The sequence below is a fragment of the Penicillium alfredii genome (genome assembly GCF_028826965.1).
Source record: "Penicillium alfredii strain IBT 34128 chromosome Unknown utg000005l_segment0_segment0, whole genome shotgun sequence".
Classification (NCBI taxonomy): domain Eukaryota; kingdom Fungi; phylum Ascomycota; class Eurotiomycetes; order Eurotiales; family Aspergillaceae; genus Penicillium; species Penicillium alfredii.
In genome coordinates, this window is record NW_026622702.1 from 151,420 (window position 1) to 165,160 (window position 13,741).

At 51.9% G+C, this 13,741-nt stretch overlaps 8 protein-coding genes across 8 annotated transcripts; 3 read left to right on the forward strand and 5 right to left on the reverse strand.

The window, feature by feature from the left end:
* Window positions 1–81: 81 nt before the first annotated feature.
* NUU61_003496 (uncharacterized protein) lies at window positions 82–717 on the reverse strand (the record flags this gene model as incomplete). The annotated part of the gene is made up of 1 exon (XM_056654078.1): window positions 82–717. The coding sequence occupies one exon, from the start codon at window positions 715–717 to the stop codon at window positions 82–84; it is 636 nt and encodes a 211-aa protein (XP_056512105.1).
* A 618-nt stretch (window positions 718–1,335) lies between these two features.
* On the reverse strand, window positions 1,336–2,322 carry NUU61_003497 (uncharacterized protein; the record flags this gene model as incomplete). The annotated part of the gene is made up of 1 exon (XM_056654079.1): window positions 1,336–2,322. The coding sequence occupies one exon, from the start codon at window positions 2,320–2,322 to the stop codon at window positions 1,336–1,338; it is 987 nt and encodes a 328-aa protein (XP_056512106.1).
* Window positions 2,323–3,572: 1,250 nt separating this feature from the next.
* NUU61_003498 (GNAT family acetyltransferase) lies at window positions 3,573–4,420 on the forward strand (the record flags this gene model as incomplete). The annotated part of the gene is made up of 2 exons (XM_056654080.1): window positions 3,573–3,813; window positions 3,960–4,420. 2 exons carry the CDS (start codon window positions 3,573–3,575, stop codon window positions 4,418–4,420), a joined length of 702 nt encoding a protein of 233 aa, XP_056512107.1.
* A 176-nt stretch (window positions 4,421–4,596) lies between these two features.
* Window positions 4,597–5,151, reverse strand: NUU61_003499 (uncharacterized protein; the record flags this gene model as incomplete). The annotated part of the gene is made up of 3 exons (XM_056654081.1): window positions 4,597–4,758; window positions 4,811–4,947; window positions 5,073–5,151. The coding sequence occupies 3 exons, from the start codon at window positions 5,149–5,151 to the stop codon at window positions 4,597–4,599; spliced, it is 378 nt and encodes a 125-aa protein (XP_056512108.1).
* A 1,326-nt stretch (window positions 5,152–6,477) lies between these two features.
* On the forward strand, window positions 6,478–8,297 carry NUU61_003500 (GMC family oxidoreductase; the record flags this gene model as incomplete). The annotated part of the gene is made up of 4 exons (XM_056654082.1): window positions 6,478–6,520; window positions 6,577–7,058; window positions 7,163–7,289; window positions 7,345–8,297. 4 exons carry the CDS (start codon window positions 6,478–6,480, stop codon window positions 8,295–8,297), a joined length of 1,605 nt encoding a protein of 534 aa, XP_056512109.1.
* Window positions 8,298–9,889: 1,592 nt separating this feature from the next.
* Window positions 9,890–10,355, forward strand: NUU61_003501 (uncharacterized protein; the record flags this gene model as incomplete). Its single annotated transcript, XM_056654083.1, has 2 exons — window positions 9,890–9,953; window positions 10,015–10,355. 2 exons carry the CDS (start codon window positions 9,890–9,892, stop codon window positions 10,353–10,355), a joined length of 405 nt encoding a protein of 134 aa, XP_056512110.1.
* A 415-nt stretch (window positions 10,356–10,770) lies between these two features.
* On the reverse strand, window positions 10,771–11,276 carry NUU61_003502 (uncharacterized protein; the record flags this gene model as incomplete). Its single annotated transcript, XM_056654084.1, has 2 exons — window positions 10,771–11,168; window positions 11,210–11,276. 2 exons carry the CDS (start codon window positions 11,274–11,276, stop codon window positions 10,771–10,773), a joined length of 465 nt encoding a protein of 154 aa, XP_056512111.1.
* A 1,130-nt stretch (window positions 11,277–12,406) lies between these two features.
* Window positions 12,407–13,649, reverse strand: NUU61_003503 (BZIP transcription factor; the record flags this gene model as incomplete). Its single annotated transcript, XM_056654085.1, has 4 exons — window positions 12,407–12,898; window positions 12,956–13,227; window positions 13,378–13,393; window positions 13,596–13,649. The coding sequence occupies 4 exons, from the start codon at window positions 13,647–13,649 to the stop codon at window positions 12,407–12,409; spliced, it is 834 nt and encodes a 277-aa protein (XP_056512112.1).
* Window positions 13,650–13,741: the final 92 nt, after the last annotated feature.

Below are 13,741 nucleotides of genomic sequence, written 5' to 3' on the forward strand. Positions count from 1 at the left end.
CCGCACGCTAAACGCACGGTAGGATAGCAGCAACGGAAATTCCGCGCCGGATTCTGCAGGGGCGTTCGGCCGTTACTGGCTCTAACCAGGGTCGGCCTCTCTCTGCGACTCGCCAAAAGCCGACTCCATCTGTAAAGAAGCAGCGCGGGCCTGCACCGGCCTTGAGTCCATGAAAATGCGCATCTCGACGACCTGCAAATCAGACTCGTCGCGGCCCTCGAGATCAACGACGTTGAACTCGCGCACCTTGACAGGGAATTGATCGGGGTCGTTCTTGAAGACGGTTTCACAAGTCGCCTCGAACATCACGGTGCGTTTCATGCGTATGTTGCCACGGAGGGGCGCGTAGAGGTCGGATTGCTCGGCGTCGATGTGGCCCTCGCCATCGGCTGCTGTTGTGGGGTAAGAGTAGGAGGTATGGTCCGGGCCGGAATCGTGGCTCAAGTCCAGGTCCCAAGCCACGTGAAGGTGGTGATGAAATCGCTCGAGATGACGGCTGCGTACTTCCAGGAGCGGGACAGCTTGACTTGCAGCGCTGGGTGGATTGCTGCCGATGAGGACTGGGGCGTTAGGAGTGAAAAGAGGACCGATCGGGTGGTCTGTTGGGTCGAGAGTGTCTAGGGCTGGGAGAAGACGCTGCAGAAATCGTAGGCCGGGCGATGCACTCGAGGGAATCGACTCATATGGGCCATGATGGATGGAGGCGGAGGTTTCCATATTGCTAATTCGGCGGTTGAATCATGAGCACAAAAGAGAGTCGACCTGGGTAGTGAGGGATGTTCCTGGTGACTCTGTCATCGCGACGTGCCGGCCCTTTACACATTACATCATATCAGGTTGCTAAACTGTATATATTATTATGATCTATTCTTATTTTGAGCATTGTATATTTCCACAAACCAAGAGTCCCCAGGGGCTCTAGCTGGATGAAATATTGACACGGGCGTAGTTTGACCCACGAGCATTATACAATGTGAGAGAGAATTGCCCAAGTAATTCCCTATTCTGCGGCCAGAGAAAACAGAGCGGTGGGGCCCATTTGGCTGGCTTCAACTGCGAACTGATCGCCGTTCAGCAATGCAAACTCTGCTCAAGTGGCGTCGTCGACTTCAGGGGCCAGTTGCTGGGATCCACAAAAGCCCATGGGCGCCATTTGAGGTAGCCAGACTCGTTCCAATGTGTGATGGCGCGGGCGTGTACTACTCAAAAGGCGCTGACTGTACCTCCCGGCGAGAAACCGAGGGGTGTGATGTTAGGGTGTTGGGCAGCTGGTCTGAAAAGACCAACTGTGGTATGTTGCGGTATGTTGCGGTCCAAGGTAGAGAGGTATGGACATCAGGATGGGTGCATGTCTTCGTTCGAGTGCGTAGGCGCGCGAATCCTGCGTTCCGACGTGGACAAGCTTTCCATAGACACTGTGTTCCATGCGGGCATGCCCCGTGGGGCGCGTGATTCCATCGGAGCAGCGTGCGTGACATCGGAGGTGAGTTGAGTCGGATCCACAAAGACGGGGTACTCTTCCTGCTCAGAGGATGTTGGTTGCGAGCGATGGGTTTGGACGAGAGCCACCAGTTTGCCGAGCACACCGAACTCGAGCTTCAACTTGATACTGTAGACCATGGGCTTCAAAGTCGTTTGTAGGGGATAGAGGCCGACATATTCGACCACCAGTAGAGCAATGTCCAGTAGAATTATGACGAAGTTGATGGTAAGCAGCTCGTACATGATCTTGGTTCGTCGCCTGTCCTTGTCCGGCATCATGTTGAGCAATTTGACCGTCTCCGAGATGTAGATGCTTGAGATGACGATCTCCTGGACACAGAACCATGCCAGCTGCATGCGCTCCATGACATTGTATCCGCGGAAAAACTCGGGCGTTTTCACGTAGGCCGTGGAGAAGGTCAGGACAGTGGTTGGGATCAAGAGGAGAACCGCGTCAACGATGATGAGCCACAGCACAAAACGGAGGATGCGCGGGTTTTGCACCACAAGGTGAAGGCGGGAATAGAGGACAACCGACTGGCCCGGGACCATGACGTAGAAACCAATTGTGGATAATGTGAGGGACAGCCATAGCGGGGCAAGAGAGAAGAATTCCAGGAGGTAGGCAATGGCATGTGGAATAACCCCAAGGACGACGGAGAGCAAAAGTGCCCAAAAATAAAGGCCACGGTAGTGGGTGAAGGTCAGAAACAAAAGTATAAACAATTCGATGGCATTGTACAATGCGATGGACGAGAAGACAATCATCAGCACCCGAATGGTCAGGCTATTGCCATGATAACCCCAGATGCCATCAGGGGGGTTCGACAGGTTGACCATGGTGTTGACACAACCCGCCCTACGGGGTCCAGGGGTGTGTCGGTGTGAATGATATGTTTTGTGTCTCGGTTGATGAGAGCCCCGATCGGACGCCTAGCTGCTTCAAGTGTTCCAACTCCAGAGCCATGGTAGTCGCGTTCAATATCACAGGGCTGCGCACGAAGGTCGAGACGAAGGTCTTGGGAGCTCGAAATCGCCGATAGCAGAATCGTCGATGCAGGTGTGCGCGATCACAGGTGATTCCAGCTATCTCTCGACGCACTCGATGTGTTTTCTCCGAGGAATGTCGGCACCAATGGAGCTTCGCGGGGTGTCCCCGAAAGCGGCGATGAGGTCAAGCCTGGGGAAATCAGAAGATCGTGCAGCTCCGTGATTTGTTACAAGGCGAAAATATGTGTCCAGTCGGCCAAGGGCAGGAAATAAAGGATGTCGCCTCTTGCGTCGCCTCCGAGGTCGCAGGAGGCGAAAGGGAGCAGTGGGTTCTTCAGACGTAGCGCCCCAGAACCACCTCGCCGTGCGCTAATGGACTGAAGGGACAATGACAAAGAGGACAGAGTCCGGGGAGTCCGGGGAGTCCAGGAGCAGGATATATAAAGAAGAAAAAATTAAAAAGAAGCGAAGAGACAAGCGAAGGGGGGAGGCGAACGCAACTTTTTCCGGGGTTGGGCTAGTCCCGATCGGGCAATTGGAGTAGAGGAGCCCAGCGCATTCGCAATGCCAATAACACGAATATTTTTATATTGTTCTTGGCATTGGAGTTGGCATGAAAGTCTTGCTCCTTCGATCTAGGGTTGCAAATTCCCGAGATTACTGCGTTGCGGATTATAAGTGTGCTTTTACATAGTGTATAGACCACCAGCAGCTCCCTCTCTTGGCTTTTTGCCCTCCTCGTCTTCTTCTCCTCTTCTTCTCCTAATATCACAGACCACACACACCCTACCCACACAAAGAACCCGAGGGAAAAAGAAACAAACTTTGCAACGAGCCAAGGAACTTTTGATCAAAATCCCGCACACGCCGGGGCCGAGGAAACTTCGTGTTAGCGTGCACCGTGGAACCGGTTCACGGTGGATCGCGTCGCGTTATTGGCGCCACCGGACACAGACCGACGGTGGGTTTGCCACCGGCACTGGCGCTGTCATCGGCAATTTCATGTGTCATGAGAGCAATCCACCCAGACACACAGAGAGAGGGACAGACAGCAATACCCCGAGTTCGCGCACCTTCAATGTGGGCGATCTTACATTCCGATGAGCTCCAAGATACATCTGCAACCCGCGCGGGCTCAGGATCTGCCTAACATTGCCGATCTCGCCGCACAGGCCATGCTGGAGGATGAACTTTGTGCCTGGTTATGTCCGCAGAGACATGAGCACTTTGCGGATTTTCGCTATGCGTTTCTCCGTCGGCTCAAGATGCGGTTCGTCGCTCCAGGGTATGTGATGATGGTCGCAGTGGAACAGCTTGATGAGGACCCCCACGGGCGAATTTGTGGGTACAGTGGATGGGAGAGACTCGGGGGTGGGGCTGAAGCAGCGTACTGGCAGCAAAGCAATAATAGTTGGTGGCATGGTGATGATCCCCCTATACCCAGCCCATAGAGCGGGTGCTTGTCTAACACAGAGTGTTCTCCCTAGTCGTGGAACGCAAACTCCTTGACATAGAAAATGGATACTTGTCCTGGGTATACCCAGATCGCAGTGTGGATCCACATCGACTGGAACACTACAAGACTGCCTCTGCTGCAGTCGACTGCTTCCCCTTCTCTGCTTTTCCCGAGCTGTGGTACCTAGGTCATTTGGCCGTCGACCCGAAACATCAACGCCGAGGCATTGGTCGACAGCTAGTGGAATGGGGGCTGCAGCAAGCCCGACAAGAGGAAGTATGTGTGGGACTGGAAGCAAGTATCAAGGGTACTGGTTTGTACGAAAAGCTGGGCTTCCACACGATCAATACAAAAGACTTGACGCCGGAGATAGCCATTCAGGCAATGGTACAAGAGAGTCCACGCTCCTGGTTATCTGCTCCACGGCCAGACCTTGCAAATACCTGCGGGTACTTTAATCATTCGATATTCTATGTCGCCATAGCTCATTAGGGCTTTTCATGAAGAAAGAGAGCGTTTGACCTAACCTATTCATGCGTTGCCACTGCCTCTCAGGTCAACTCCTTCAACGCGGCCTTCGCCGTTGTCGGTGTACGGGCATGAGTATAGATGTTGGCATTCCGATTATTCCGAGTAGTCAATTTGAGTGCTTGATTCCAAATACCTTCTTAGGCTTTAGCCAATGCCGTCAAGATGTTGAGCCCGTCGCTGAATTTTTTGATGCCGAAGAGAAGTTGGAATTCCATGCCCACGTCCCACTGCCGGGATAAACGCTGGCGAGTCGTTACAGACTGCATAAAGTTACGACAAATTTCAGTCTGGATTTCGTCCTGCAAGACTGTCAGTAGCCATCAAAGATCAATCAGTAGTAATCTCACCCACCACCTGCCTGACCGACTCGCGGAATTGTTTGTTTCCCATAACAGGCACCTTTCGCAAAAGCGGTCCATTGACAATGCCAAGGAGAAACTCCATCATGGACCAGACAGAGGAAGGCCACTGAAAGCCATCTTTGACGTCTCCAGTAATCAAGTTATGTCAAACTACATCAACGAAGCTTGGGAAGCAATTGGTCGTTATGGTAACGATGTTTTCTGGCAAAATTAGCCTCAGTTTTAGAACGGAGAGTATGTGTATATCGTACCCTCATCGATTACCCACATCCAAAGCTGGTCGACGGCGAGGACGCTGGTCGGTTTTTCGGCTCTTGATTTCAGAGACATCGTCTTGTTGTCCACCCTCCCAAGCTTCGACTCTTGTCAGTCCAGATATTTGGAGAGAAATTGGTCATGATCTCTTGCCGAGGTGTCCGGAAGAGTAGTATAATAGTACTGATCCAGGGTCATGGCTTCATATTTGCCTTTTCTTGTGTTGTCCATGATGGTCGATGCAGGATATTGCATGGTACGTGACAAGACTCGAGCTTCTGGAGTCTTCGAGCTGGTGGACATTGTCTCGTTGATCATCTCTGCCATCTCAAGTACGGCGTCTGCGGCGGGATTAGCAATTCGTACTTCACGGGAATGCCTACCTTCTTCAATGGCCTGATCCCAGCACTCGCTAGAAGATATCCTACGACGACAAAGTCATCAAAAACTCAAAGGATCTCGAGGGTATCAATGAGCTCGGGGGCTCCAACATATGACTGTTGAGGCCGTTATCATGTCGACGGCGTGCGCAGCAGGGGCTGGACGACAGCAAGCCATACTACAGGTCAGACACTGGCAAGGTGGTTGACCACATGGTCAAGGACGAGAAAAGTCTCGTCAAGTTTGCGGCTTTGAACCTCCCCTAGTGTGGCCTTGGCAATTCCATGATTCCATGTCTGGGGGCTTCAAAAATGATCCAAAGGTCCTTGGCAACAATGTGGCGCTGAGGTAAGTGATGATCCCTATTGTATCTTGCAGCCATGTTATTGAATTTCAGACTGATCATTCGTTGCTTCTTTGCAGTGTCAAATTGTCTTCCCTCTCACCCAATTTCCTTCGGCAGACCACTGGTCCGAAGATACCCTGCAGCCGCTGTACTGGTCGAAGATCCGTCACTTTGTTGATTACAGAGAGGTCCCTTCGAACCCGTCGTTTATTCATCATTCGCAACTCAGACCTACAGGGGAGGCATTGGCGCTCATACTTGTTTCCCAATGCCTCTGTTAGACCTCCTCTTTCGCTATAAATCCACGGTCATTCATCTATCCCTTCACTCGGCACCTTTTCATGCAGTTTCGTTCATTTATCTCATGCCCAATCCTGCATGTTTTGGACGCCTTTTCTGACTCCACCAATGAACCCAAGGAGGCTGATTCAGGCCACCAATCAAGGGAATCTGCGCTGTTTTTCTGCAGCGCAACCCTTGATGTGTTGGGCTTGCACGGAGACTGCCAGACTGCATCCATGATAGGTTATTGTCCGGTGTGGTGAGGGGGGATGGACTGCACGTCAGCTTGGTGGCTGTCCCAATGGTTATAAAGTGGCCAACTCATCTTTCGTTGTTGGCTTTTGATGCAGTTGCTACCAGCCACGAATTTAAAAAAGGGGGGTCACACCAACATGCATTCGACACCAAGTACCTATGATTTTATCGTCGTCGGAGGTTAGTAAACACCAACAACCCTGACTACCGGTATACACGGCTGATTTATCATCGAGGTGGTCCCGCTGGATGTGCGCTTGCTGCATCATTGGCTCATTCAGCTAGAAGGCCACGTGTCTTGCTCTTGGAAGCCGGCGGACGCAACGATGACCGACTATCGTGGGTGTATGGAAAGCGTTGGACGACATTTATGCAGGGGCATATGAACTGGGGATACAAAACCACTCCCCAGGAACACTGCAATGGTCGCCAGATTGACTATTCCCGCGGGAAAGGCCTTGGGGGAAGCTCTGCCATAAACTTTGGAGTGTTTACTGTCGGGGCCCGCGACGATTATGATCAGTGGGCAACACAAGTCGAAGACAACACTTTTGGCTGGGAAAAGATGCAAGAGCGATTGAAAGCCCTCGAGAATTTTGATCCAACGATCCAGGTTCCAGAGCACAGAAAATATGCAAGCATCAATTCCTCTGATCATGGCGATAAGGGGTTGCTGCATCTTAGCTTCGCGAATGAGTGGGAGAAGGACCTCTCGCCGGTGATGGATCCCTAGAGCAAGCCGGGCTCAAAAGAAACCCGGATCATAACTCAGGAAACCCTATTGGTATGGGGCTGACGATTAATTCAGCCCTTGGGGGCCAGAGAACGACTGCGAGTGATCTGCTGTCGGGTGCTCCAGAGAATCTCATCGTCGTCACCGACAGTCCAGTGCAACGGGTTGTCATGAAGGGGAAGAGGGCCATAGGGGTGGAAGTAAATGGACAGCAGTGTAAGTTGATATAGTGTTCTCCCACGCCGTGTCAGTCCATAATGCATCTCTATAGATCTGGCCACACGAGAAGTGGTCCTCTCGGCTGGGACTCTCGACACTCCCAAAATCCTGATGCACACGGGCATTGGGCCCGCCAAAGAACTGCAAGGATTTGACATCCCCGTAGTCCACGACCTGTCAGCTGTTGGACAGGGTCTGCGAGACCACTACCTGGCATTCGTGATCTTGCAGCGAAACCCCGAGACGAATGAACGCAATGCACTCTTCCAAGATCCGGCAGCTATGGACGCAGCAAAGAAACTGTGGGAAGAAACCGGCACAGGCCCCTGGGCCCAATATGGCTGCCAAACTGCTAGCGGATGGTTCAAATCTGATAAAGTGACTTCGTCGGCTGAGTTCAAGGCATTGCCGGAATCCGTCCAAAACTTCATGAACAAGGAGACGGTGCCCCAGTATGAGATCATAAGCCATTTCCCAGTCCATTTGTTGTCGCCAGACCCCTTCCCAGATTATAGCTACCTTTGTCTTCCCGTGTTCATGATGAACGCCCAATCGCGCGGCGAGGTACGATTGCAATCGTCTAACCCTAACGACCCTCTGCTCTTTGATCCCCGATTCCTCAGTCACCCATTCGATCGTCGCGCGAGCATCGAGATCTTTCGGTATCTATTGGAGTTGACGAGACACCCGGCAATTGCCAAAGACACGGTCTCAACTCTGTTTGGTCCGTCCTCGGACTCCGACGAGGATATCCTGGAGTTTTGGAGAAACAACCTCTCTTCCAGCTGGCATATGACGGGAACTGTCAAAATGGGCCAGCCAGATGAGATCGACACCGCTGTTGACCATCGGTTCCGAGTCTTGGGAATCGAGAACTTGAGAGTAGCCGACATGAGTGTCGTTCCAGTCTTGACCAACAATCATACCCAGGCCACGGCATATCTCACCGGGGCGACCTGTGCGGAGGTATTGATTCGAGAATACGATCTGGACGGGAGTAGCTGATCTTGATTGGCCATTGTCATTGAATCTATTGTCCCGAATCCCAGGGGTTGCATTGCCCGCTAGAATTTCCCCTGGAGGCCGATGTAGATTGGGGGCGAAGGAATCGATCAGCTTTGGCCATAGCCGTAACGAAAATCGCTCCACGTATCTCCTGTCGAACTCCCTACCCCAGTAATGCATCATTGAACACACCATCATACGCGGCGTGCCATGGCAATCGCGGGGGTGCTGGGCGTGTAAAAAACGCAGGGTGAAAGTCAGGAAAGACGCTCGCGCGCCCGAGGCTCCGATGCTGACGAGCATTTCAGTGCGATCTCCACAATCCAGTATGCGCAAGGTGTATGAAGAACGGGCGGGAGTGCCTCTATGGCTCGGACCGACCCTTTTTCAACTATATCATCGCCACCAGCCAGGAGGCTGAGGGTCCTTCGTTAGTACTGGCTCAATCGCATTCGCACCAAAGGGGGCTGAAACGAGTACCTGCAGAGGTCAATCCGTTCCCGAGTATCCGTCTGCAACTGCTTTCTTCTTTCATGCAATCACCACAAATGTTCAATTCGGCCATTGGTCATGGCTGGTCCCCCAGCTGGCTCTGGCTGACAGAAGCCCACTATTGGAGCGAGCCCTATCGGCCCTTCCATCTGTCCAGCTGGGTCAGGCCCATCGTGATGATGGGTTAGTGCGACAAGGGATCTAAGTCTACAATCAAGTTCTGCGCATACTCGCGTGGAAGGTCCACCAGAATTGCATGGTGACGGATGACTTGCTTTGTGGGACTGTTGTCTTTTAGATCTACGAGGTAAGTCTAAATCATTGATCTTATCATCGAACACCTAATTGCCATGACTTTGCATATCCTAACAGTGACTTAAGACGTTGTATTGCCCGTCCGGGATGCAGGCTTGGATGTCTCATGTACAGGGAACGACTGCTTTGTTAAAATGTACTAAAAGCCCATTGCTCCGGTCTGTTTATCGTCACCACAAGCTAGTGGCAGTAAATTGTCTCTCGGTCTCGAGTCTATCAATACAGGCTCATAGTTTTAATGTTGGTGAGATCGATCTCGCAATTGATCGATAGCATCTTTTGCAAAGAAATGATCGCGAGCCGCTAGATGAATTGTTGAACATCTTCAATGAATGCTCGTCGCTTCTCAATACCCTGAAGATCACAAGGCAAAGCCCATGTCAACATAAAAAAGAAACTCTCAAATCTGGGGATGAGGCCCTATTCCAAGCTGGATTGAAAATCGAGGCAAGGCTTCTGTCGTGGTATAGCCGCCGAGAAACTACCATTGGCGGGCTACCGACAGAGTGCAAGAATGCCCATTCAGATCTTGGAAGCTATCCGGACTCTATAAACCTCCATGATCTCGCAGCTCCCTATCGTTTTCCTCTCTCGAGGCCGCCGAATTCCATCACCTATAGTGGACCTCCCTCGTCCTCATCTACTCATCCATTCACCAGGTCAACACGCGTCTCAGCACCCGTGGCTTACACTCGGTATCCGAAGACCCAGACTTATATTGCAATCTCGCAAAATTCTATGCCGACGAGATTTGCCGCTCGGTGCCGTTTTGCTTGCAGCATGAGATGCGAGTTTTACCGAACTCATCTCAGGCCATTGCGCCGCTAATTGGTGTCTCGACTAACACTGGTAAGCATCAATAACTAGTTCCTGTCCCATCTATTTTTTGTAGTCATTAACGTCGACACAGGTAATTTCGTTCGAGCCGCTCTCAACAACCGGTCGAGCAGCGGTGCCAATACGATCTATGCAGCCAGTGGCTATTATACCTTCGAGCAGGTTGCCTCCGACTTCACGGAAGTTCTCAGGAAGCCCCTAAGAATTGTCTCTGTTTCAGGGAAAACGTTCAGGTCGTTCCTGTCACCCCCTCTGCCACTGAATATCGCTCAAGAGATTGAAGAGTACTTGGTCTTGCTTGAGGGTGCTGGCTATTACGCTGGTGCTGACCTGACTGCAAGCCTCGGTCTGTTGTCTGAGAGTCCTGTAACTTGGAAGAAATTCCTGGTGCAGAACAAGGGCAGTTTGCTTTGAGGATCAGTCCAGAGACCGAGGGACTGCGCAAGAAATAACAAGGATCTCGGATACAAGCTGTTCTTGAGAAATGGTTAAGCGGAGGCTGTTTCAGAACATCTTTTGAAAGGACCGAAAAATACTGGAATGGCTAGTTGAAAATACCCTACAGAATCTAACCATTTAAAGATCTAGTTCTAAACCTTCGACGTTTGCATAGAAAAGGGTGTGTTTGGGAGACATGGGTTGTGTGTTAGCCCTATCCCCGAACCCAAGGCTGATACTAGCAGAATCATTTTCTGACTCTATAATTGCACAACAATGTTTCCCTCAATACCAAATGGCGTAGACTGACATCTCACATATAGGACATCAGACACCTCGCAATAATAAAACAAGAAGAACCGCCCATCGGTCATCATCTCAGTTCAAACTCCTACTGCTGATACCCCGACTTACTCCCACACATCCCATAGTGACTATGATCCGTGCTACACTTCAATGACGACCATTGAGCATCACAGTCCGAGGGATCATTGCATTTTACCCAGTCCCGAGGCCCACCATTGACCAGCCAGCACCAGGGAGACCCTACTTTGCGGTGATCGTCGTAAATGGCTTCGTGGGTTGCCGTGTTGCACGATGACCAGCAGTACTTTGGGTGGCCCTTTTTCTCTGCATCGCAGCCGGGGGATAGGGCGTCTCGCTTCTGAAGCAAGGGCGGCATATGGGTGATTTCTCCCGGCCCGGTTGCGTTGCCTATTGAGCGGGATTCATTAGCCAATGCTAGGTCTGGGGTGTTTCCATTCTCGGGTTGCTTCTTTGTAAGGGTCGCTTGAGAGTTTGGTAGAGAGAGAGGAAACGGCTATGCTCACCTGGTAGTGTCAATGCAACCGAAAGGGCTCCGGTGGTGAGGAAGAAAATACCCAGGCTCAGCTTCATGGTCGATTGTGATTTGCGAGGGCTGTCGGCGTAATTGGAAACAGCGTGTGGTGTATATTGAGACGATGAAGGAGTTAACAACTATATAAGGGGGGCTCTGAGTCTAATTTATACATAAATACAGACAAGGAAGCATTCTTTCCCTCAAAGATCAACCAATGCCATGTCGACTATCCCTCCATAAAGATCTAATCCCTATCTGGTGGCATTGTGGCGCTGTTATCTAGCGACAAGAAAACCATTATATTGCTTAGTATCGACAGAGGAGACACTGATTTACCAATAATAGGCATTATGCTGTGGTTATCAAGACTGTTGGTGTCAGGATCTGTGGGGGCTGATCTCTCGGCCCCGTCAGGATTCTGTTATCAAGGCCTGGCAGGCCTGTCCGAGGTAGCTTCTGTTGCTTTTTTAAGATGCTTCGGTCCAAGCATCTGCCGCTCGGGTGTCCTTTTCCTAAATCAGCAAAAAGGCATCCCCGCTAAGGCTTGCAGGTGGCGAGGGCTGAGATCTCCTGCTTATCACGAAATGGCCCCAAAGTGGTACAGCACAAGGCTCACCCATCGGTCTCATTATTGGCAAACTTGTGGGGTAAAGCAAGGTGACCTTTTGAGCCGGACCAGTGTTTCGTAGAAACGAGGTGACAGCAACACCCGCAGGCATTTCGAGGGGTTATCTGGTAGGATCAAACACCGCGTCTCTTGGAAATAAATCTCATTCTATTCCGGGATTCCAGTCTCTTTAGTCACAGTCCCTCAGCTCGTTATAAACCGACTACCAGAGCCCGAGCTATGACAGACCTACCAGACACAAGGAGATGCCTGATAGCGAGGCTCTTATACTCCGTACGTACTGTCTCCGCAAATAAACGAAAATGAAAAAGGCTAAAGACACAACGCAAAACACCAAGTCACGCAAGCCAGAATCGAGAGGGTCATTCGCGCCACACACCATTACTAAGAAAAAAAAAAGATAAAGTGCAGAAAACAAATGGAATCAAGAGATCACATAATACGGACGGGGCACCAGGGCTGAGGAACAGGGGCAGAAAACGGAAGAAAATAGGCGCGGGTATCGAGACAGCCGTGAGCGAGCGACCAGGGCAAACATGGAATATCAAAGGCACAGACTCAAGCCATTGGTAGACCGTGTGAGGCCTCCTGCTTGGTGACAGTTACATCCGCCTCGCTCTGGGCGTCATCTGAGCGTAGCCGCTTGTGCTGCTGGAAGCTATTACCCATGAAGTTAGCCTCGTCAGGGTGTTTGCGCATCCCCAGGCCGGCGACGGCAATGCGGTTCAGCGAGTTCATGTCATCCGTGGCAGCACCCTGATGTTGCTGCTGGGGAGCCGCGCCGGTAGGCACAGCACCCGAGGGACCGGCTGGAGCGCCACCGGAGGCGAGTGCCATCTCGGTGCGCGGCTGGCTCAGGTCGATGTTGCCCGGCAGTTCGGGAACTTCACCTTGAGCTTCGAGAAGCCGGGATTGCAGGTTGATTATATACTCGCGCAGCTGGTAGTTCTCGCCGATCAACTGTTTGACTTGTTCCTTGAGAGGCTCGAGGCTCTTGACCTCCTCTTCGAGCTTGCGAATGTACGTTTCCTTCCGTTGGCGAAACGCGCGCTGATTCACACCATCAGCAATCTAGTGGACAGGCCTGGGTGGTCGGGGAGAAATTACCTGTGCAGCCCGGTTCTGAGCAGCACGCTTGGATGTCGATAGCTCCCTCTTTCCATACGACTTGGGTGTATCATCGGGCGATGACTGCGGCTGGGTGGGTGTTTGCGGGGCTGCGCTTAGCATGGCAGCGCCCGAGATGGCCGGGTCGATGTTGGCTTGGTCGCGCGGGCTGGCAGTATTCGGCTGGAGATGCTGTTGTTGGCCAGGACCTCCCTGCGGACGGGTCGAGCCCTGCAGGTGGTGCTGCGCAGCGAGGAGCTGGTCATGGAGCACTGGAGGCGAAAAAGGTTAGCTCATAGTGGGAGAATATGGTCATCGAGACATGACCCGAGTCTTCGTCGCAACGAGGTCCACAAATTCCCAGCAACAAAAGGCCCTCTGGCATGTGGTCGGTTACACGCAGAACGAAGAATATCACGTACCCTGGTCCGCATGGTCCTAGGATTGATGTGTTAGTATGGAAATCAATGGCCTAAACGGAGTGTGGCGGGGACCCGGGTACTCCGGGAAGGCAGCTAGAGAACGCAACGACGCGAGGAAATCTCAACGTCCCGGCTCAAAGTACCAGTCACCTCACTCACAACCAGATGTACCTGGCGACGCGGGGACGATCTGATGACAAACGCGTCGAGATGCTTACCTGAGCAGATGTCTGCATGCTTGGATGCGGCGCTGGAGCCAGCGCGGGCTGCATCGATCGAATAGAAAAAGAAGTGGAGGGTCAAGGGACTCGAGAATTGGACTGTGACTCGGCACGATGCGTCCAATTTCTCAAGAACAGGTTGC